Here is a 25472-nt window from a genome sequence, read left to right on the forward strand (position 1 = left end):
CCAAATGGTGATTCACAAATGTTCAATAAATCCTTTAAAAAATTGCTCAACTCCATTAGTCATCAGGAAAATTAAAATTAAACCACAGAGATACCATTACACAACCATCAGAAAAGATAAAGGTTACAAATTGAACAGCTCCAAACGTGCTCAGGGGTGTGGAGCAGCTAAAACCCTTCTCACTTCTAATAAGAACATAAAATGGTACAACCACTTTGAAAAACAAGTCATGCAGTTTCCCATAAAACTAAACATACACCTTATTCTGACACCACAATTTCACATCTAATAATTTAACCAAAAGAAATGAAAACATGTGTACACAAAAATGCTTGCACTTTTTCAAAGAGCTTTATTTTTAATAAAATCTGGAAATACCTCTGGTGCCAACCCACAAGAGGATAGAAAAGCAAATCACAAAGAATTCATAATGCTCAACTATCAAGGAAAGAACTCCTGATAACAGGCAACAGCAGGGATGAATCAAAATAACAGTTTACTAAATGGAAGAAGCCTTACATAAGAGCCCATACTGCAGTCCCCATTCGTGTGGAAATCCAGGGCAGCTAAAACTAACTTATATTGGAGCAACTTCTGAAGGACTAGTGGGGAGGGGTTGACTGAATCCAGAGACACAGCAGTGAGCAGATCAGGGAACTGCCAGCCATGGGGACCCAGGACAGCCCACATGAGTGATCCTCCCCAAGGTCTGAACTGCTCTTTCTCTGTGCTGACCTGCCTGCTGGTAGGGGAGCGGTGTGTGTGTGTGTGTGTGTGTGTGTGTGTGTGTGTGTATGTGTGTGTCTGACTGACCTGGCTGAGATCAGATTCCCCAAGTCCAGACATGGGTCCTAGGAGTTGCGGGTCTCATGGCCCATGAAGTTTTTATTAGATGATGTTGGTATTGCTCTAAAAAGAGACTGTGGCTCTTGCCTGTCTAGTCATTTACCAAGTCTCATCCACTCAAGATTGCCTGCTGATTTGCTTCTTTCCTGCCTTGTTTTTACCTGCTTTCCATCTTCCTATTCTCTGCTACACCTCTACATTAACATTATTAACTTCATTGTCTCAATAATTTTTTAATGTCTGAAAACTTTTCTAACAGTCATGAAGAAAATTTAGCCTTCTCTGCCACGACAATGGTCAATTTCATCTGTGTATTAAAAATCTACTCATAAAACAATGACTTTAGGATGATACTCCTTAGTCTTGCTCCAATTTTTTCCAGTTAAGTCTTTGAGGTAAAATGTATATAAAATAAAATATAGTTATTTTAAATATAGAGTATGGTAAGTTTTGACAAATATATTCACTGGGGTAAATAACAGAGTATTTAAGATACAGATCTAGTAATGTTTCATCTTCTTAAAAATTCTCTTTTGCTCTTTTGCTGTCAGTCCCTCCACATATCTAGCTCCCCAGATGGATTGATTTGATTTCTGACATTACAGTTTTTCCATTTCCATTTCATACAAATGGAAGCATATGTTAGGTAGCCTCCTGTGTGCCTCTTTTTTGGGTCAGTATGATTTTTAGATCAGTCTAAGTTGTTACCTAAGTCCATCATTCATTCCATTTTATTTTGTACTGGTGACTCATTATATGGATATACCAGAGTTTGTTTATCCATTTTCTTTGGAGGAGGGACCAACTGCCACAGGAGTTTGTGAGGAGTCCAAGACCTGGCATCACAAAGCAGATTATAGAAAGGAAAGTTGGGAGGCCCACAATAATAACTAAATAATTAACATGACAACTTTAGAGGTTTCTTGTAATCTCATTTTTGTAAGGTGTTTTCCTTTGCATTATTTTGTGTTTGGTTTGCACAAAAAATTCAATTTAGGAGTTTCCCCTTTGATCTGGAGGTTGTTCATAAGTGTTTAAAAATTTCCAACTGTGTGGATCACAACAAACTGGAAAATTCTTAAAGTGCTGGGAATACTGGACCACCTTATCTGCCTCCTGAGAAACCTGTATGCAGGTCAAGAAGCAACAGTTAGAACCGGACATGGAACAACAGACTAGCTCAAAATTGGGAAGGGAGTATGTCAAGGCTGTATACTGTCACCCTGCCTATTTAACTTACATACACAGTACATCATGCCAAATACCAGGCTCGATGAATCACAAGTTGGAATCAAAACGGTTGGGAGAACTATCAACAACCTCAGATATTCAGATGACACCACTCTAAAGGCAGAAAGTAAAAAGCTTCTTAATGAAGCATCTGGAAGCTTTACTCCCTGTGTCTTCTTCTGACTTCAGGGAGGTGGGAGAGCTGGATGGCCTTCACTAAAACTTTTTAAAATACCTGTTTAGCAGTATGGGCAGGATGCATGTGTGCTCAGTTGTGTCTGGCTCTTTACGACCCCATGAGCCCACCAGGCTCCTCTTTCCATGGGATTATTCCAGCAAAAATACTGGAGTGGGTTGCCATTCCCTTCTCCAGGGGATCTTCGGGACCCAGGAATTGAAAAAGCATCTCCTGAGCATCCTGGTTTGCAGGCAAATTCTTTACCACTGAGCCACCTGGGAAGCTGAGAGCAGGCCAAACAACTCTGCCACATTCAGATTGTTACTGACTAGGGTTCTTGGCCTTCTTCAACTGATAGAAATTGACTAGAGGCCAGACAAGTAATTGAGGCAAGGCTTTACTGGGGCTACTGCTATAGCAGAGGGGAGTGATAACAAACAGCAGGTCCCCTTGCTTGCTTGCTCCCTGAATTTGTTTCTTATATGGGGTGCAGGGGACCTGGGTTCAATCCTTGGGTGGGGAAGATTCCCTGGAGAAGGGAATGGCTACCCACTCCAGTATTCTTGCCTAGAGAATTCCACAGACAGAGGAGTGTGGCAGGCTGCAGTCCTTGGGTTTGAAAAGGACACGACTGAGCAACTAACACTTTCAGTTTCACTGAAAGTACCCTGCTTTTGCTACTGACTCCTTGTTTTTGTTCCAGGCTCTTCAAAAGTGGCGAATTTTTTTGGCTCTCTTTTTATCTTTTGCCGCGAATTTGTCCCAAAGGTGCATGCATGAAGTTGTTTTTAGTCCCATACCGTTTCTTTGCATTTTGTTGCTTGAAGAGAACTGTGTCTAAGTTCAAGCATTTCAGCAGAGTCCCAGGTCCTAGCCTGTCTCACGATCAGTCCTCTAAAGGAGAGGGGAAGCCTCCAGCAGGGCTATAAGAGCTGGGGATGGCATGACCTTTGGTGATGGGCTCAGAGAAGATATTTTCACTCTCTTAGTGTCTTCTGGGCACTGGGAATGGAGGTTTCTCTTAGGAGGTGCAGGACTCTACCAGAGAGAAGTGGTCTCCAGTCTCCAAGGACTTAGATGCTGATGGTACTCCTCCTGCTTTGGGGAGGGGACGCTTCTCTCACCAAGCTTCTCTGTCATTTTTCATTCTCCTTATCAACCCCTTTCCTCCCCTATCCCAGTGTTCCTGGGTCAGTCTCATTTGGACAAGGTCTGGAAGGGTAACTGGATTGCAAAGACTTCACCTGCTCAGGTGGCAAACAGGAGAGGATTTGCGCCTTTCTGGAAGGATCTTTATCCCTCCCGTGTAACTAAACATGTGAGTGGTGCAAGTAGACAGCGGCTGCTTCTTCTGAGAGTCCGGACCCGGAGGAAAGGGCCCCAGGGAGGAGCACTGAGGCTGTGGAATCGGACACGGCCTCCTAGGGGCGATGAAACACCAAAAGGTGAAGACCTGAAATTGCCATAGAGGAGTCTGCAAGCAGAGCCGAGGTGAGAGACAAGGACGCGGTGGGGGTCGGTGGGTTGATCCAGGCCAGATGCGGAAACACCGGTGAGCAGCGAGGGGAGGCGGGGAGCGAGGCTGGCTGAAGAAGTTGCCCTGAAGAGCACTGTGGCTGCCGGCAAATCCCTGGAGTGGAATAAAGACTTGCGAGAGGTTTCCTCGCTTCAGACTCCTCCGCGGCGAAGCACGCGCCCAAAGCTTATGAGACCCCACTGGAGAGCGTGACAGCGGCGCGCGAGTCGAGCGCACACGAGCCGTGGGCTCGCAGAAAAGATGACAGACGGCAAACGGCGAGGCCCAACGGCCCCAGCGGGACTCTCCGTCGCGTCAGAGTTCCAGTACGTGCTTGCAGGTCTCTGGCACTAGATGTACCCCGGCTCTATATGGGGACTGTTCAGGACTGTGGATGCTCCGACGGCAGCAGAACTGGGGCTGCCCACCTACCGGGGCGCGGAGTTCTCAGCCTCAGAGACTGGCCAGGCGCATCACTGCCTCTGGATCTTCCAGCTCTTTCCCTCCGGGTAGCTGGAGGGCAATGTCAGCTCCGAGAGAGAGTCCTGGAGCCGCCCAGACCCTCCTGGAGTCGGGGACCAGGCTCACGGGGAGGGCTAGGTATGGGAGCCCGGATGGGGAAGGCGAAAGGGCCGCGTGGTCTCCCGGGTAACTGATGAAAGCAGGGGGCAGGGGAGGCTGCCGCAGAGCAAGTGCTGAGGCATTGAGAGACACTGGACAGAGCAGCACTGGGCGAGAGCCCCCCAGCCTCCTCATTGCAGTCAACCGCCACAGAAAACCCCAGTTTATGTCAACATCCCACACACCGCCCCAAAGCTTGCCCCCCACCCACATGAGTAGCTTGGGGCTCAGGACACCAACCTCTAGGAACCTCTGTATGTATATGTACGTTAGTCACTCAGTCATGTCTGACTCTTTGCCACCCTATGGACCAGTAGCCGGCCAGGCTCCTCTCTGTCCATGGAATTCTCCAGGCAAGAATACTGGAGTGGGTAGCCATTTCCTTCTCCAGGGATCTTCCCCATCCAGGAATTGAACCTGAGTCTCCTGCATTGCAGGCAGATTCTCTACAGTCTTTCCCCTCCAGGGAAGCCCTGGGAACCTCTGTAGTGCCCCTCCAAACCCTGAAGGTGAGCGCCTATGTGGCCACCCTGGAAAGGCGCCAGCCTAGAGTAGCAACAACTGGGCTGGGATGGTTTCTGAGGTAGGAACCAGGTACTCTGACTTGCCAGGATGACGCACTCCACATCAGCCCTTCCTGGAGGGCAGAGTCTCTTTATTTTTACAAATTGGATAAAACTATTTAAATCCTAGAACTTTCTTCAGCTCACAAAGATGGCAGTAACCCTGGTAGGACTTCACACAGGCTGACTAATTCTATAGATCATAATATCAACCATCAGACTAGGGTGCCTCCTTGTCATGTACATGTCATGTATTACTTTTCACTTTTAAAAATACTTTTCTGAGACTTATTTATTTTTGGTTGGACTGTGAGGCATGTGGGATCTTAATTCGCTGACCAGGGATTGAACCCGTACACCCTACATTGGAAGGCAGAGTCGTAACCACTGGACTGCTGGGGATATCCCATATATTAAGTGGTCCTTTGGAAACTTAGCACTATGATTCACCTGTAACAAACACATGCAATACCCACTAGGAGGTCAAATTTGGTTCAACTTGTGAGTGAATCATTGGCTACACTGGGCCTCAGTCTCCTCAGATGATGTAGTGAGGGACCACCAATTGTCAGCATGTCTCCATGGCAAATTATTTCTTCTAATTGACTCTTGCAGGAAATCACACAGCTGTCTGGGAGTTATTATTTCTTCTACTTGACTCTTGCAGGAAATCACACAGCTGTCTGGGAGTTATCTTCTTCCAGGAGATGCACATTAGGTAGGTACAGGAACTACTTGTCTTAAAAATCCTTATGTCCCAAGGGTACCAATATTTCTTACAATAATTCCATAGACTAGGTTTCAGAGTCTTTGTCAAAATTGGTAACTTACCAATATTAACTTTTCCAGGGCACAAGGATGGTATATGTCTCCATATATTTAGGTCTTTTTTCTTTCCTCTCAGTAACATTTTGTACTAGGGGCTCACACCAAGGCCATTGGGCCAATTCAACACATAGCCTGTTTTGATAAGACCAGTGAGCTAAGGGTCGTGTCAAAATTTTAAAGAGTTTTAATACACACAGAGGAGATTTTATGACAGAGAACATGTGTCCCATGAAGCCTATAATATTTACTATCTGGCCTTTTAAGAAAAAGTTTGCAACCATTGTTTCATAGTTTTCTGTCTATAGGTCTTCCATTGTTGTTGTTTAGCCATTCAGCCGTATCCAACTCTTTGTGACCCCATGGACTGTAGCCCACCAGGCACCTCTGTCCATGGGGATTCTCCAGGCCAGAATACTAGAGTGGGTTGCCATGCCCTTCTCCAGGGGATCTTCCCAACCCAGGGATGGAACCCCAGTCTCCTGCATTGCAGGTGGATTCTTTATTGTCTGAGCCACACATGTATATGATCTTGTATACTGAGACCTTCCTAAAATCACCTCACTTCTGTAGTTTCCTTGTGGATTTCTTAGGATTTTCTACATATCCAACAATGTTTTCTATGAATGAAGCTAGTTTCACTCTTGCTTTAATCTCCATGCCTTTTATTTCCCTTTCTTACCTTCACATTTGCAGAGGCCAACAGCTGTCAGCATAGTACCATCAGGCATTTCTTTTCTAATTAAGACATGCAGCTGACTCTGTGAGTGATCTTCTCCCAGGTACTTGGACAGGAGACACACATCAGGTAGGTACAGGATCTAGCGCAGAATCATTGCAGGCAGATTCTTTACCATCTGAGCCACCAGGGAAGCCCTGATATATACGAATACATATAACTGATTCACATTGTTGTACAGCAGAAATCAACACAACATTGTAAAGCAATTATACTCCAATTTTTTAAAAAAAGAGCAAAAACACCTGAGCTGGGAACCATTAACAAGAACAATTTACGTATAACATTTTATCTGGGAAGGAAAGATAACAACCATTGAAGCCAACGGGTAAGAGGAAAGGGGACACTTGTAAGTAGCAATGGCTGTCCTGTCAGTTCCAAGACTAGAGGAAAACTGAGCTATAGCTGAAGTCTTCCAGGCTAACAGTTGAAACCAGTGTTGCATAGTTGATACAAACAGGTCTGTCTCTTCTCTCTAGAGTGGAACTTCTCAAGTTGCTGACTTGTAACCAGTACACCTGGATCCACAAACCTTTGATACAGACACAGACATCACCCTGAGATGTCTGGCCTCTAGCTGGTTCTTGGAGAAAACAGAACAGGTTAAGTTTGTTTGATGTAACTAGAAGGACTGAGACTATTCCCGGCAAAGCAAGATCCATTTCTGGGGGACAGAGTTCACCTACCATTCTAGAGGAAACTTTCACTTCCTAGTGGCTGAGATCCTAGTTCTTGCACGAGAAGAAATGACTTTGTCCACCACACTTCTGTTTCCAGAGAACCCCTGGGTAGGTGATTAAGATGCCCCATAGGCAAGGCGACTGCTTGCTGGATCCACCAAAGAGGCACATTTGATCTGGTCAAAGGTAGGTGAAAAAAATGCCTGAAACTGGTATCTTCTCAGTGGTTTCAGCTCCTACAAAGTCAAAGGGGGTACCCTGGCTGGATAGGCCCCTGGTGTTCTGACTGAGGGCAAGACTAGAGGTGTCTTTCTGAAGGTGTATGATGTTGTCCCATCTGATTGCAACAGATACGCTCTAGTCAGGAGTATACCACCCTCTCCCCCCACCCCCCGCCACAGCTCTGAATGATGGTGGAACTAGAAGTGTGTCCAAATGCAGGTATGGTGCCGTCTCCTCCCATTGCACCACCTATACCCTGGACTCATGCACCCCAGATGCTCTGACTGTATTCATGGACAATGGTTTCTTCGCTATAGATGTGGCGCAAGCCCCTCACACTGCAATGGATATTCTGTGGCCACTGGCCCTGAGGTATCTGACAGAAGGCATGAAGAGAAGTACCTCTGGGTATGTGTTTCTTCTCAGTGGTGCAGGCTTCTCCAGGAGTAACAGGTTTGCTCTGGCCCTATGGGTCCCAAGCACTCTGACCAGACACAGCAAGAGAAGGCTGACTGCATCACAATTACTGTCCTGGCCTCTTCCATTGCATCTCTTGTGTTCTGGACAGGTGGAACCCAGGTGTTCTCATTGTAGGGAAATGTAGGGCCTCCAAATACAGGCAAGGTGCTGACCCCACCCACTGCAACTGATGTGCTTTGGCTGCATGGTTTCTGGGTGATGTGAACACAGGAAGGAGGCTGATACATGCTCCTTCTCAGTGATGCTATCTCCTCTAACAAGAACAGGTGTGTTTTGGCTGGGTGAGTCCCAGGTGGTCTGACTTTAGGCAAAAAGAAAAGTGTCTCCCAGGAAAGTTTTGCTTTCAGTAGTGCTGGCCTCTCTAATTGTAACAGAAGCACTATAGACTGGCAGAACCCTGGTGTTCAGGTCGTAAGCCTCCCCCAACAAGAGTGGTGGTGCTCAGCTCTGTCCTAAAGCTGAGTGCTTCAGACATGGAGCTGGGGCCTGGGGCAAACACACTGACCCCTGAGCTGTCATTATCTGAAGGAGTTGTATGTGCCATGAATAGATTTGGGTCTGGAGTGGTGTTAACTAAAGGTGAGCTGTGCCTGGTGCTGGGCATCCTGATGATGGCTTGGGGTGAGAAGTAGCAGGTGGGAAAATGGGGAAAAACACAAGATGTACCAGCAAAGGCTGGCTGGGTGTTGACAGTGATGCCAAAGGTGGAACATAGGGATGTCATATATGCAAAAACTGAGTTAAGTCCCCAGTGGGTACCTCGGCTGCAGTAGAGGTTAAGTTTTGAACTTGTACTGGGATTTCCATGTTTCCTAAAGGAGAAGTGATATCAAAACTGTTCGGGGGAGTCTGTCAGGAGGAGCCTGGGAAGGGGGCATTGTAGCTATACCAATTTCATCAAAGGTGGGCTTGGATGCCCAGTTGGCTGACTCCTTGTCTGCTGGAAGAGCAACTGCAAAAGCAGTGATGGATAGGCTAGTAAAGTCAGAGGCAATGGGGAGAGGGACTCCCTGCTGTAGGCTGTCAGGGACTTCAGATGTGATCGAGGTGACTTCTGAGCTAAAGGAAAGGTTCAAATTTGGGGGCAGGGGTCCTGGCGGAAATGCAGTCCACGTGGACTGGTAGAGGCTAGAACCTGTTCCACACTGGGTTGGGCCTGCTCAAATGGGAGAGAGCTGGCACTGGATCCTGGGGACAACCAGGAGATAAAAGCCTGGAAGAAGAGAGTGGTGCCCTGGTTGGTTACACCCAATCCCAGAGCAGGCTGGGAGGTAGGCCAAGTCTGCAGACTGGCTGACTCCAGCAGAGGAAGTGATGAGGAAGCTGGAGTCTCAATGAGTGGCTGGCCAGTGGAAGTGAGGGAGAAACATGGTTAGCTGGGTTACAGCTAGTCTGGAACAGGAGCTGGCAAGGGGGAGGGCAGAACCATGCTAAGAATGTTACCCTTGGAAAGCACTGTGTCTGCTGTCTGATCCTGGGAGTGCAGGACTCAATTTGGAGCTGCGTGCTAGATACTTGCCCTACCAAAGCAAACCATGCATTGTTTGCCCTGATACTGTGACACAGCATTGGAACAGGTAACTGAGTGGGGTCATGCTAGCAGAGGATGGGGAAAAGGTGCCAGAGGGCGAAGGGCAGGATCCAATGGCCCTTTCCTTGTCCCTTTGAGATTCCCACGCCTGTTTGCAGTTGTTTGGCACCAGATGCCCGCTGTGCTAAGTGGGAACTGCTCAGGACTGCTGATGCTTGATGCCAGTGGAATGGAGACCACCAGGGCATGGGGTTTTCAGCCTCCTCAGCACTTGACCTGGGACAGTAGTAGCTGCACTAGTCACTGCCTCTGGGTCTGCTGGCCTTTTCTCTGTGAGTCACAGGCAGAGCCTGTGTAGAGTGCTGGAGCAACCTGGATCTTGCCAAAGTGGGGCCTGGCTTACTCGAGGTCAGGGTAAGAGATGCAGTGATGGACAAGACCGGAGTGGGCTCTGTTTCCTGTGGATACTGCTATACCCAGGTGGCCCAGGATGGCTGCAGCAGGGCACATGCTGAGATGGGAAGGAGTGACCCAGCAGCATGGGGTGCAATTAGCCCCAGTCTCTTCCTTTCAGGTGGCCACCACTGACCACACAGTTTACCTCCACATCCTCCCATTCTCATGCTAGTAGCTAAGGGCTACCAGATACCACCCCTTCCTGGGACCTCTCTAGGTATGCCACCTCCATGGTCATCCTGGAAAGCCACAAGTCCCTAGCATCCTCAGCTGGGGAGTTTTCTGAGCTGGGGCGTTTTCTGAGCTGGGGCTATTGCGTCCAGACCTGACCTGACCAGATGCTACACCCCACAACATCCTTTCCAGGTACGCAGGTTCTCTTAAATTCTTTTTGTAAAGTTTACAAATTAAAACAGCATTTAACCCTTAGAACCTTCCTCAGGTCACACGCATGGTAGCGAAGAAGCCGGGTTTGAACTCTGTCTGTCTGATTCCAGAGAGATGGTGGTGCCTCATCATCATGTAGGCATCATGGGTGACCATTTTTATATGGGGACTCAGCACCATGGCACACCTCTGATGATCACATGCAATGCACAGTAGGAGGTCTGAATTGGTTCAACTCATAAGACACTCACTGGCCACCTCTTCTCTGCTCTTCTCAGATGTAGGACAGAGATCAATAATTGTCAGCATAACCCCATCAGGCCTTGTCTTCTGTTTGAGTCCTTTGGCCAACCACACAGCTATCTGTGAGTGATCATCTCTCGTGTGCAAGGACAAGATGCACAGCAGTTTAAAAGTTTTATGTTTCAAGGCATAATCTCTTGGAATTTGTGATAACTCCACAGCCCTGCTTTGCTCTGGGACAAAGGAAATCCTTCCAATTGCTACCTTCCTGAGAGATTTTTTTTTTGCAAGGGATGTTAAACTTTGTCAGTCACTTTACACATATTTGAGATATTCGCATGGCTTTTCTCTTTTATTCTCTTAACATGGTAAATTACACTGATTTAAAATATTAAACTAACCTTGCATTCCTGCTACAAATTTCGTTTGGCCATGGTAGATCATCTTTTCATTTTTGGTTACATTTGATTTCCAAAAATGTTAAAAATTTTTTTATATCTATGTTCATAATGTACATTAATCTGTATGTTTTGTTGTTATGTTGTAGTATTAATCTAATGCTAACCTCATAGATTGAGTTAGGAAAAGCTGCCCCTTTACCTATTTTCTGAAAGTGTATGTAACACTGGTAAAATATCTTCCTTATATATTTGATGAAATTCACCAGGAAAATTATTTGGACCTGTAAGTTTCTTCTTGGAAGAGTAATCACTTGTTATCCTTTTAATCCTCTATATCAGTAGCTATGCCGCCCCCCTTTCTTCCTTGATGTTGGTAATTTGAATTTTCTTTTTATTTCTTGATCAATTTTAGTAAATATTTATCAACTTTATTAATCTTCAAAAAATTCAGCTTTTGCTTGTTAATTTTCTCTACTGTAGATTTTCTTCTACTTTTATATTTGTTATTTCTTTATTTCTACTTTGGATTTAACTTGATTTTCTGTTTTTAAAATGGAAAACTAAATAATTGTTTTTAGATCTTATTTTTAATATAAACACTTAAAGCTTCAACATTCCCAGGACTTCCCTGGTGGTCCAATGGTTAAGACTCTGCATTTCCAATGCAGGGGGTGCAGGTTCCCTGTTTTGGGGAACTGAGATCCCACAGGATCTGGCTGTGTGGGTGGCCAAAAAAAAAAGTTGCAACATTCCCTTAAGCACTGCTTTAGCCACACTTCACAAATTTTGATATGCTGTTTTAAATTATCATTCATTTCGAATTTCCTAATTTTTCATGTTATATCTCTGATCCATTGGTTATGTAAAAGCATGTTTTGCTTGATTTATAAAGGGCTTTCTAGATATGTTAGCTTTTGGCTTCTACTTTCATTTCATTGTATGTATTCTGTCTTTTGAAATTTTCTGACTTATTTTTTCACCTCATATGTGCTATCTTTGTGAACATTCTATCTTTACTTGAAAAAGAATGTATGTTCAGGTAATGTTGATGAATTGTTTATATAAGCCATTAAGTCAAGATAAAATATTTGTACTTTTTTTTTGTCCACTTGTCATAACTGTTCATGAGAAAGAAATGTTAGCATCTCCAATTATGGTTGTAATTTGTATATCATCCTTTGGTTTGGTCAGTTTTTGCCTTATTATATTTTGAAGTTCTGCTATTAAGTCCATAAATATTTAAGATATTTATATCTCCCTTATGAAGATATAAACTGCTATAAAAATACATTTTGTAAATTGGAGAGTTTGTAAACTGTTGTAAAAATATGTTTTATATGAATCAGCATTCATGGACAGAAACTTTAGCAGCAGCATCATTATGATTACTGATAACTAAAAGCAATACAAAGGTGCATCAGCAGTAGAATGGATAGATAAATTGCTTGCTCAACAGCAGTGAAAATGGATGGTACACAGATACATGGAATAACATGGACAAAGCTTACAAGCGCTTTTTTTGAAGAAGATAGAGGACCAAACTGAGCACATAATAGGTGATTCCAGTCATACAGTGATCAATAACAGCTGCAACTAAATTCTGTTTTGGGGACTCATAAATCGTAGGAAAAACTATTCAAAAGTCAAATAGTACTGACTTTTAAGATTAGGATATTGGATTTCTCTTGGTGTTGGGGGAGGATCCCATGGTGACTTGGATGGACCACTCAGGGACAATGTGCATGCTCCGTTGCTTCAGTTGTGTCCAACTCTTTGGGACCCTGTGGACTGCAGCCCACCAGGCTCCTTTGTCCATGGGATTCTCCAGGCAAGAATATTGGAGTGGGTTGCCATGCCCTCCTCCAGGGGATCTTCCCGACCTGGGGATCGAACCCACGACTCCTGCTTCTCCTGCATTGTAGGCACATTCTTTACCCACTGAATTACCTGGGAAGCCCACTCAGGACAGTGGGTACTGCTGATATTCTTTTGTATTGCCTTTAATGCTAGTTAGTTACATAGGTATCAACTTCAGAAAGATTCATTAAAATCCAAATATTTTAAAATTTCCTACATGCATGTCACATTTCCCTAGGTTATGGGTGAAACTGTGTTTCCCCAAATTTCATATGTTGAAGCTCTAACCCCTAGTGTCTCAGAATGTGGCTGTGTTTGGAGACAGGGCTTTTAAAGAGATAATTAAGGTAAAATGAGGTCATATCAGTCAGTCAGTCAGTTCAGTCACTCAGTCGTGTCTGACTCTTTGTGACCCCATGAATCACAGCACGCCAGGCCTCCCTGTCCATTACCAACTCCCGGAGTTCACTCAAACTCACGTCCACAGAGTCGGTGATGCCATCCAGCCATCTCATTCTCTGTCGTCCCCTTCTCCTCCCGCCCCCAACCTTTCCCAACATCAGAGTCTTTTCCAGTGAGTCAACTCGTTGCATGAGGTGGCCAAAGTACTGCAGTTTCAGCTTTAGCATGAGTCCTTCCAATGAACACCCAGGATTGATCTCCTTTAGAATGGACTGGTTGGATCTCCTTGCAGTCCAAGGGACTCTCAAGAGTCTTCTCCAGCACTACAGTTCAAAAGCATCAATTCTTCGGCGATCAGCTTTCTTCACAGTCCAACTCTCACATCCATACATGACCACGGGAAAAACCATAGCCTTGACTAGATGGACCTTTGTTGGCAAAGTAATGTCTATGCTTTTTAATATACTATCAAGGTTGGTCATAACTTTCCTTCCAAGGAGTAAGCGTCTTTTAATTTCATGGCTGCAATCACCATCTGCAGTGATTTTGGAGCCCCCAAAAATAAAGTCTGACACTGTTTCCACTGTTTTTCCGTCTATTTCCCATGAAGTGATGGGACCAGATGCCATGATCTTTGTTTTCTGAATGTTGAGCTTCAAGCCAACCTTTTCACTCTCCTCTTTCACTTTCATCGAGAGGCTCCTTAGTTCCTCTTCACTTTCTGCCATAAGGGTAGTGTCATCTGCATATCTAAGGTTATTGATATTTCTCCCAGCAATCTTGATTCCAGCTTGTGCTTCTTCCAGCCCAGCGTTCCTCATGATGTACTCTGTATGTAAGTTAAATAAGCAAGGTGACAATATACAGCCTTGACGTACTCCTTTTCCTATTTGGAACCAGTCTGTTGTTCCATGTACAGGAGGGGGCATCAGAGGGCAGACACACTGAAATCATAATCACAGGAAACTAGTCGATCTGATCACATGGACCACAGCCGAATGTGGTCCACTGGAAAAGGGAATGGCAAACCACTTCAGTATACTTGCCTTGAGAACCCCATGAACAGTATCAAAGGGCAAAATGATAGGATACTGAATGAGGAATTCCCCAGGTCAGTAGGTGCCCAGTATGCTACTGGAGATCAGGGGAGAAATAACTCTAGAAGGAATAAAGGGATGGAGCAAAAGCAAAACCAATACCCAGTTGTGGATGTGACCGGTGATAGAAGCAAGGTCCGGTGCTGTAAAGAGCAATATTGCATAGGAACCTGGAATGTTAGGTCCATGAATCAAGGCAAATTGGAAGCGGTCAAACAGGAGATGGCAAGAGTGAACATAGACATTCTAGGAATCAGTGAACTAAAATGGACTGGAATGGGTGAATTTAACTCAGATGACCATTATATCTACTACTGTGGGCAGGAATCCCTTAGAAGAAATGGAGTAGCCATCATGGTCAACAAAAGAGTCCGAAATGCAGTACTTGGATGCAATCTTAAAAACGACAGATTGATTTCTGTTCGTTTCTAAGGCAAACCATTCAATATTATAGTAATCCAGGCCTATGCCCCAACCAGTAATGCTAAAGAAGCTGAAGTTGAACGGTTCTATGAAGACCTACAAGACCTTTTAGAACTAACACCCATAAAAGATGTCCTTTTCATTATAGGGGACTGGAATGCAAAAGTAGGAAGTCAAGAAACACCTGGAGTAACAGGCAAATTTGGCCGTGGAGCACGGAATGAAGCAGGGCAAAGGCTAATAGAGTTTCTTCAAGAGAACACACTGGTCATAGCAAACACCCTCTTCCAACAACACAAGAGAAGACTCTACACATGGACATCACCAGATGGTCAACACCGAAAATGAGGTCATATGGGTGGGCCCTAATCCAATATGACTGCTGTCCTTATAAGAAGAGGAGATTGGGACACAGACAATGTAGACTGAAGGACAACCATGTGAGGACACAGCAAGCCAAGGAGAGAGGCCAATCTGCCAATAACTTAATATTGGACTTCCCAGGCTCTAGAACTGTGAGAAAATGAATTTGTGTTAGTTAAACCACCCAATCTATGGTACTTTATCATAGCAGCTCTAGCAAACTAATGCACAGACAGTAAGTCCCCTACATATTGAGAGGGTAACAGGCCGGAAGGCCAGGGTCTCCCAATGGAGGAAATAGCCTGTAAGTGTCAGACATTTTTATCTCTCTTAAGCAGCAGGAGGAAACAAACTAGCGATATTTTTTTCTTCTCTATACAAGTTTAAAAGGAGCTTTCTCTTAAAATACTGTGTTGCCATAATGACACCTGGTTTCACCTGAAGTTAAGTATTCTCAAACCTTGAGTTAATCAATGCATTTTTCTTATGGAAATATTTGTCTTAAGCTATGTTAATGTACTATGCATTTACCCCAGACTCTGTCTTCAAGTCAGAACCTACTTGACAAACCAATATGTTATACTCAGACATTGTTCCCCTAGTCTATGTAAAGGAAACTATTTGTATGGTAATCTGCCCTTCTACAAGATTCAAGTTAATCAGTTTATGGCCCGGGATGTCATGATTATCCCAAAATGCATCTTATGGGTGAGGGGCCTGGTGCCATTCTGGGTTTTAAGACATTCTTTTCTTTCATTAACAGACTGCTAGTGACTATATAACATCCAGCTGAAGACTAGAAGTGGGGCACTCTTTCTGCCCCCTTCTGCTGCCTATGTCAGAAGCTTTATCTCCTTTATACTTTAATAAAACTTTATTATACAAAAGCTCTGAGTGATCAAGCCTTGTCTCTGGCCCTGAATTGAATTCTTCTCCTCTGGAGGCCAAGAATCTCAGCGTCTTTTCGTTTAGCAACAACCTTTCAATATTTAAGAAGGAATTCATAGGGCTTGGACTCCATCTTAGGCCTGTTCATGCTCAGCCACATTTCCAATGGACTCTGAACTCTGTGTTTCGTGCCTATGAAAATGACAACAGAAGGGTAAGACCCCCTCCAGACGGGGGAACCTTGAAGACCATATCTAGGTTACTCATTGCCTAAGAGAAAACACACTAATCGCCCCTTCCTCCAGACAGGCTGTAAATTTTTCTGTATCTATCGGAGTGTAACCTCGGGCTTATTGATTATTGGCTAACTTGACTGATTGAGCACATTGAGCACATAGCACGTGAATGATGGGGTTACTGGGGTTGTATCTTCCTTGGTTTATGTAAGTCTCAAGAAATTTGGAGTGGTGGGTTCAGACATGTACACATGGGGTATAAAAGATTTTCACAAATGTTGGTCGGGCTCCTTGGCTAAGAGGAGACTCTGCCTTGGGCCCGCCGGTGTAATAAACTGCACTTCACTATCTGCTTTGTCCTTCTGAGCGAGTTTGTTTCCCGGAACGCATGGCTACAACAATATGAACCTTCAAGTAGCAAACTTTCAAAGATGCGAATGTGCATGCCGGCCCCTTATGCCAACTGTTGTACTGAACCTACTGTACTTCTCAAGGTACTGTAAGATTTAAAATTTTTCCTTTATTTTTTGTGCTTGTTTATTTTTTATGTACATATTTGTGTGAAAAGTATTATAAACCTATTACAGTATAGTACTATCTAGCCGATTGTGTTAGGTACGTAGGCTAACTTTTTGGATTTATGAACAAATTGGAATTATGAATGAGCTCTTGGAACAGAACTCATTCCTATGTAGGAGACTTTCTTTAAGGGAAAAATTGGTATGAATATAAATGTGGTTCTTACCTTAAGTGCAACCACTCTATGAAAACAAAAGATGTAAATTTTAATGCAGCTTAAAAAACACCTGACTTAATGCAATGAAAACAGGAAGAAAAAGAATTGTGTAAATGAAACATTGATTAAAAAACAAAAGTTTGTATAAGGCCTGGTGAGAACAGTTGCTGGTGGATAAGTGTTGAATGGAGGTTGCAGAGGCCTACCGTGTGCAATTCATTTGAATCCTGACCAGCCAGAGGGGAGAGACGTCCTCTCTGAAAACCGTGAGCATTCTGCAGAGACCCCAGAGAGACCACCCCTTAGAAGTAACACTGTGCCTTAACATGCATGCCCTTTCTCCAGAGGGCCAGCAGCTGACAGTTGCTGGTAGAAGGGTTCTGAGTTACTGGCCACAGGGACATCGGACCCACAGAAGACTTTAAGGTTCTTTTCAACTTTCCCTATCAGTTCTTGTGGATAACCTGCTAGTAGGGTACCAACAGGCCCCTGAGAGGGTGTTGCGCCTCAAGCCGCCTCAAGCCCTACCCTCCCTGAATAGGGTGCCATCCTAAGTTTCTGGCTCGTCTCGGCACCGGGCCTAACTCGCCCAGTGCTGGTCTCACCAGCTGAGCTCCCAGCACTCCCTCAGGAGCTGCGTCCTGAGACTAAATCTTGACCTTTGGCTCTAGAGGTTGAGTCTCCACATCTCCCTTCACAGGCCAAATGCTCCAGGCTGGCTCCTAGACAGAATCCCGACCTTGACCAGCGGCCCCCAGGAGGCCACCAAGGAGCGGCCAGCCAGCCGGCGACAGCCATCCCACCTTGTGACTTTTCCAACAGGTTCTAGCAGTGAATTTCGCTCTAAGACTCCAGAGAAAAGCAGAAAAGTATTAGGAAGGGACTTCCGGCACCCAGGCCCCAGCAGGGTCAGGTCAGCACGGCGGCGGAAGGCCTTCCCTGGGGACCCGTGACAGCCTGGCCACTCCCTGCCAGTAGAGGGCGCCCCCGAGCGCATATCGAGCGGCCCCTTAGCCCTCACACCTGACCATACAACCTCGGGAAACCTGGCCAGGACCGCAGGGCGCAGCCGCAGTGAGGTGATCAGACGTCACTGCCAGGCGCCTGGACGTGGAGATGGGGACCACAACGGAACACGAAACCAGTAGGCTAGGCCGGGGTGCATCTGAGCGCTGAGACATGAAAGGCGTCCCAACCGGCCTCTCCCACTCTCTCAAACCGCGTCCTTCACCTCTTGAAGGTTGGAGAGCAGCCGCCATTAACAGGATCTCCTGTTTCATGGCTTTGGCAGAGCGGTCCAGCGGATTTAAGCCACCGTCGCAAAGCCCCAACCGGGGCTGACCCCACCGCTTCTGGGCAGCCATGGTGCATACTGACAGTGACACGAGGCAGTTTTTAAAACGAGGAGGCGGCTTGTGGCGCACAAGGTGTCCGTCCATAAAGGAGATTTTGGGAGTTAAAGAGGTAGCTTTAGGTTGACCAAGATAAATGGAGAAACGCGAACTGCAAATCAGCATTCAAAGTATAACTTTATTTTTACTAAGAAAAACAATGTGTATAGGAATATATCTGAACATAAATACACACGCATAAAGCAAGATTTACATGTGAAGACTCAATTCTAAAAGGATAATAGAAGCTTGTAAACATTGCTCCAGAAGCTAAAATTATCAGACTTTTTACTTTGTATTTTAGAAATGTGTATAGGGTTGACATTTTATATGTTAAAGTATTAGGAAAAATAACCTTCTCAAATGCATTTTGCAACAAGCCACTCCAGTACTATTGCCTAGAGAATCCCATGGATGGAGGAGCCTGGTAGGCTGTAGTCCTTGGGGTCGCTAAGGGTCGGACACGACTGAGCGACTTTCACTTTTTACTTTCACACATTGGAGAAGGAAATGGCAACCCACTCCAGTGTTCTTGCCTGGAGAATCCCAGGGACGGAGGAGCCTGGTGGGCTTCCGTCTGTGGGGTCACACAGAGTCGGACACGACTGAAGTGACTTGGCAGCAGCAGCAGCAACCTCAGTTCAAAACTCCTGTGCCTTTAAAAGTGATTCCTGTTAGTAGCAAAAAACAAACAAAACCAGCGTGATTCCTATTCCTAGGAATCACAGCAGGAGGATACAATGTTCTTAAATTTGCATGAAATCACCTAAAGCCCCTTTAAGGCAGATTTTTGGACTTTAACCCTAGAATGTCTGATTCAGTAGGTCTAGGTTCAAACAACTGAGAGTTTGCACTTCCTAAGTATGCTCATGTGGGACTTGCCTGGTGGCTCAGTGGTAAAGAATCCGTCTGCCAGTGCAGAGGACACAGGTTTGATCCCTGGTCTAGGAAGATCCAACAAGCCTCAGAGCAAGTAAGCTCCTCCATCACAACTATTGAGCTTGTGCTCTAGAGCCCACGGAACCACAACTACTGAAGCCCGAGTGTCGTAGTGCCTGTTTGAAGCAACAAAAGAAGCCACCTCAATGAGAAGCCTGTGCACTCCAATAAGGAGTAGCCCCCGCTCTCCACAACTAGAAGAAAAAACTCTAGAGGCAGTAAAGATCCAGCACAGCCAAAAATTATTAAATAAATAAAATAATAATTTTTTAAAATCCTTAAAAAAAAGTGTTCTCATGTGATGAGAACCATCTCTGCTGGTTCACAGATCAAACTCAGAGAAGTGGTGTTCTAGGAAAGGCAATGCTATCTCATGCCCCAGACAACAGGGCTGGAGGTTTTGCTGACTCCACAGGGCAGATCCCAGAGTTCTCACTGACATCCCTGGAGGACTCGGGAGTGAGCAAAACAGAGAAATGTCCCTCTGGAGGTCCTAGTCCCTCCACTGCTAAGGAATCCAGTGAGGAAGCCCCAGGATGCAGGTGACCACAAACCCCCACCAGGCTCCACCCACTGAAGCCCCCAAATCACTTGTTTCTTTTGCCTTGAACTGCCTGAAACAATAAACCCAACAGACTCATTCCTCATCTCCTTCAAGTGTTTACTCAGTTATCTTCTTACTAAGGAGATCTCCCTTACTGCACAAATCTGCATGAAAACAAAATCCTGAGTTGTTAAAAACCAAATAAAAAAATCCCTGTTGGTGTCAAAAGGTCCTATTCCTAAAAACCAGCAGGTGGAGCAGGTGGGAGAGGGGTGCAGCCAGGCTGGTGGCTTCAGTCCTGCTCCTCCTCGTGGTAATGTTACAAACTACCTCCCTACTTCTCAGCACATAAACACTCCTCTCCATTCTGCCTACTACATTCTACTTATATGATTTAGTATTTCTTCTCTGTCTTTTAAAAAAATTATGTATTTGTTTAGCTGTGTCTGGTCTTAGTTGCAGCAGGTGCAATCTTCTTAGCAGAGCTCAGGTTTCTCTAGTTGTGGCACGTGGGTTGCAGAGTGTGTGGGCCTGAGGCATGTGGGATCTTAGTTCCCCAACCAGGAATCAAACCCATGTCCACCGCATTGAAAAGTGGATTCTTAACCACTGGATCCCCAGGGAAGTCCTCAAGTACTTCTTTCCTGTTGTCTGTCTGTCTTCCTTGAATATAATATAAGCTCCGTTGAATTGTTTCATGATGTCTCCCATGTACCTACAATACATCTTCAGTGAACATTTGTTAGATCAGTGCATAAACATAACACTATAGATCCCTGTTCACTTTCACTATTCTGGTAACTCTACATGTTCTCTTTACAAGATTTTCAAGAATGAAAAAGAATCACTTTTGGAAATACCATCCTCAGTGGGGTTACTTCTTTGAAGAGCCTCCAAACATCCTTCTTGCATCTTACTTGATCTGGCTTTTTTTCTTTTAGTTCCTGACAGAACATACTGAAATGCACAAAACTGATTAACACTTTAGGCTACATGCATTTGAAGAACAATAAGTTATGTTTATTAGCTCCCAGCTACGTATGGAAGCACTCTGAGTCTCAGTGACACCATGGAATTATCATTTGGATTTGCAGTCTTTGGAGCACCGGAAAAACCGTTTAGCCTCTAAGAGCATGCTAACCTTGATGAACTGTGAAATAATCTTTATCAACACTTTGGTGATCGACTGCAGACAACACTGCTCACAAATCCATGTGCCTTTCCTGTCAGAGAAACCAAAGCGCCTTTTCCGCAGCTTGGAATGGATGGCACATAAGCTCGTCGCCGCGTGCGGAGAGGTGACTGTATTACCCAGTGTGCTCTGCGCCGAACAGCGGCAGTGCTGAACCAATGAAGGCGCGGGAGAGGGGCGAGCCATGTTTGGCAACAGATAGGGGCGGGACTTCCGGTCTCCCTTTGTGGCCGTCGTTTTGGCTGGCTTGGGGCAGGTTCACCAGCTCCATAGCTCCTGATCGCTGAGTCGGGTCTGAGGCAACCAGAGACTGAAAGGTCGAGAGAAACTGTTGTCCTCACTGCACAGCGGTGAATCTGAGGCTTGGAGTGGGGGCTCCCTGGCAGGACCTCACGTTAGGGCTGGGCTGGAAGGGGTGATGTTGGAGTTCCCACACTGGTCACCTGTCATTCCCGTCCCTGTTCACCCACAGACTCAGATCACAGAGGCCTCACTGATGGATGGACCTGGCATGAGTTGGTGCTGAGATCTTCAGGCCCTCACTTGAACCACTCCCACTTTTGAATCCTAAAGTCCCACATATGGGGAGTATGGTCGAATTACCACAGCCTAGGTCAGAGGGTCCAGTACCTGCAGGGGTGTGAGAAGGGAGGGCCCATTTCCGAAAGTCAGTGTGATGAGATGTGGGAGTGTTACAAGCAGAGAGATCGCTTGTGCAAACACCTCGAGGAGCTTCTGGTCCAGGACTGTTGGGGAAACCTGGGTTTCATGTCCTGTCTGTACAGAACAGAGTGTGACTGGGGAGTGGAGCTTGGAATGGCAGGTGGAGAAGGTGTACCTAGGTTCTCATGGTGCTTGGAACCATGGAGGGTTGTGAACAGAGAAGGAACACAGTCTGAGTTAGAGTTTTTAAAATTTTCCCCCAACTGGAAAAGGGGTGATGAGGACAGTGAGTCACCTGAAGGTTGAGCCCTTCTCCAAAGTCATGCAGCTGGTAAGAGGTATTACTGAAGACTAGGATACAGAAGTTAACAATAAGGCTTCCCTGGTGGCTCAGTGGTAAAGAATCCACCTGCCAATGCCGGAGACCACAGGTTCAATCCTTGATCCAGGAAGTTACCATGTGCCTCAGAGCAACTAAGCCCATTTGCTGCAACTTAAATAGGAAAAGGAGTACGTCAAGGCTGTATATTGTCACCTTGCTTATTTAACTTTCATTCAATATTACAGTAATCCAAGTCTATGCCCCAACCAGTAATGCTGAAGAAGCCGAAGTTGAACAGTTCTATGAAGACCTACAAGACCTTTTAGAACTAACACCCAAAAAAGATGTCCTTTTCATTATAGGGGACTGGAATGCAAAAGTAGGAAGTCAAGAAACACCTGGAGTAACAGGCAAATTTGGCCTTGGAGCACGAAATGAAGCAGGGCAAAGGCTAATAGAGCTTTGCCAAGAGAACGCACTGGTCATAGCAAACACCCTCTTCCAACAACACAAGAGAAGACTCTACACATGGACATCACCAGATGGTCAATACCGAAATCAGATTGATTATATTCTTTGCAGCCAAAGATGGAGAAGCTCTATACAGTCAGCAAAACCAAGACCAGGGGCTGACTGTGGCTCAGATCATGAACTCCTTATTGCCAAATTCAGACTGAAATTGAAGAAAGTAGGGAAAACCACTAGACCATTCAGATATGACCTAAATCAAATCCCTTATGATTATACAGTGGAAGTGAGAAATAGATTTAAGGGTCTAGATCTGATAGATAGAGTGCCTGATGAACTCTGGACGGAGGTTTGTGACATTGTACAGGAGACAGGGACCAAGACCATCCCCATGGAAAAGAAATGCAAAAAAGCAAAATGGCTGTCTGAGGAGGCCTTACAAATAGCTGTGAAAAGAAGAGAAGCGAAAAGTAAAGGAGGAAAGTAAAGATATAAGCATCTGAATGCAGAGTTCCAAAGAATAGCAAGGAGAGATAAGAAAGCCTTCCTCAGTGATCAATGCAAAGAAATAGAGGAAAACAACAGAATAGGAAAAACAAGAGATCTTTTCAAGAAAATTAGAGATATCAAGGGAACATTTCATGCAAAGATGGGCTTGATAAAGGACAGAAATGGTATGGACCTAACAGAAGCAGAAGATATTAAGAAGAGGTGTCAAGAATACACAGAAGAACTGTACAAAAAAGATCTTCACGATGAAGGTAATCACAATGGCATGATCACTCACCTGGAACAAGACATCTTGGAATGTGAAGTCAAGTGGGCCTTAGAGAGCATCACTACAAACAAAGCTAGTGGAGGTGATGGAATTCCAGTTGAGCTATTTCAAATCCTGAAAGATGATGCTGTGAAAGTGCTGCACTCAGTATGCCAGCAAATTTGGAAAACTCAGCAGTGGCCACAGGACTGGAAAAGGCCAGTCTTCATTCCAATCTCAAAGAAAGGCAATGCCAACGAATGCTCAAACTACCACACAATTGCACTCATCTCACACGCTAGTAAAGTCATGCTCAAAATTCTCCAAGCTAGGCTTCAGCAATATGTGAATCGTGAACTTCCAGATGTTCAAGCAGGTTTTAGAAAAGGCAGAGGCACCAGAGATCAAATTGCCAACATCTGCTGGATTATGGAGAAAGCAAGAGAGTTTCAGAAAAACATCTATTTCTGTTTCATTGACTATGCCAAGGCCTTTGACTGTGTGGATCACAATAAACTGTGGAAAATTCTGAAAGAGATGGGAATCCCAGACCACCTGACCTGCCTCTTGAGAAAGCTGTATGCAGGTCAGGAAGCAACAGTTAGAACTGGCCATGGAACAACAGACTGGTTCCAAATAGGAAAAGGAGTACGTCAAGGTTGTATATTGTCACCCTGCTTATTTAACTTATATGCAGAGTACATCATGAGGAACGCTGGGCTGGAAGAACCACAAGCTGGAATCAAGATTGCTGGGAGAACAGAGGGAGGATAAAGGGAGGAGGGAGGTGGGAGGGGGGTTCAGGAGGGGGAACTTAGGTAAACCCGGGGCGAATTCATGTCAATATATGGCAAAACCAACCAATATAATATTGTAAAATAATTTGCCTCCAATAAAAAATAAATTAATTACAAAAAAAAGATTGTTTGGAGAAATATCAATAATCTCAGATATGCAGATGACACCACCCTTATGGCAGAAAGTGAAGAGGAACTCAAAGGCCTATTGATGAAAGTGAAAGAGGAGAGTGAAAAGGTTGGCTTGAAGCTTAACATTCAGAAAACGAAGATCATGGCATCTGGTCCCATCACTTCTTGGGAAATAGATGGGGAAACAGTCGAAACAGTGTCAGACTTTATTTTTTGGGGCTCCAAAATCACTGCAGATGCTGATTGCAGCCAGGAAATTAAAAGATGCTTACTCCTTGGAAGGAAAGTTATGACCAACCTAGATAGCATATTAAAAAGCAGAGACATTACTTTGCCAACCAAGGTCCGTCTAGTCAAGGCAATGGTTTTTCCCGTGGTCATGTATGGATGTGAGAGTTGGACTGTGAAGAGAGCTGATTGCCGAAGAATTGATGCTTTTGAACTGTGGTGCTGGAGAAGACTCTTGAGAGTCCCTTGCACTGCAAGGAGATCTAACCAGTCCATTCTAGAGGAAATCAATCCTGGGTGTTCATTGGAAGGACTTATGCTAAAGCTGAAACTCCAATACTTTGGCCACCTCATGTGACTAGTTGACTCACTGGAAAAGATTCTGATGCTGGGAGCTATTGAGGGTAGGAGGAGACGGGGACGACAGAGAATGAGGTGGCTGGATGGCATCACCAACTCAATGGACATGAGTTTGAGTGAACTCCGGGAGTTGGTGATGGACAGGGAGGCCTGGCGTGCTGTGGTTCATGGGGTCGCTAAGAGTTGGACTGGAGAAGGCAATGGCAAGCCACTCCAGTACTATTGCCTAGAAAATCCCATGGATGGAGGAGCCTGGTAGGCTGCAGTCCGTGGGGTCGCTAAGGGTCAGACACGACTGAGCGACTTCACTTTCACTTTTCACTTTCCACTTTCACACATTGGAGAAGGAAATGGCAACCCACTCCAGTGTTCTTGCCTGGAGAATCCCAGGGACGGGGGAGCCTGGTGGGCTTCCATCTATGGGGTCACACAGAGTCGGACACGACTGAAGTGACTTAGCAGCAGCAAGAATTGGACAGGACTGAGCGACTGAACTGAATTGAACTGAGAGTACATCATGAGGAACGCTGGGCTGGAAGAAGCACTGGCTGGAATCAAGATTGCTGGGAGAAATATCAATAACCTTAGATATGCAGATGACACTACCCTTATGGCAGAAAGTAAAGAGGAACTAAAAAGCCTCTTGATGAAAGTGAAAGAGGACAGTGAAAAGATTGGCTTGAAGCTCAACATTCAGAAAACAAAGATCACACCATCTGGTCCCATCACTTCATGGGAAATAGATGGAAAAACAGTGGA

At 45.1% G+C, this 25472-nt stretch overlaps 1 protein-coding gene across 1 annotated transcript in view; it reads left to right on the forward strand.

Moving 5' to 3' along the window:
* Positions 1 to 21144: 21144 nt before the first annotated feature.
* Positions 21145 to 25472, forward strand: part of LOC148774368 (zinc finger protein 211-like) — a 29111-nt gene continuing 24783 nt past the window's right edge. The window contains exon 1 of the mRNA XM_088829906.1: positions 21145 to 21238. Within this exon, the coding sequence (XP_088686032.1) occupies positions 21145 to 21238 (94 nt within the window). The remainder of the gene's footprint in view (positions 21239 to 25472) is intronic.

Source organism: Moschus berezovskii, chromosome 22 (assembly GCF_049115385.1).
Source record: "Moschus berezovskii isolate FMDL1 chromosome 22, NW_MosBer_1.0, whole genome shotgun sequence".
In the NCBI taxonomy this organism is placed as follows: Eukaryota; Metazoa; Chordata; class Mammalia; order Artiodactyla; family Moschidae; genus Moschus; species Moschus berezovskii.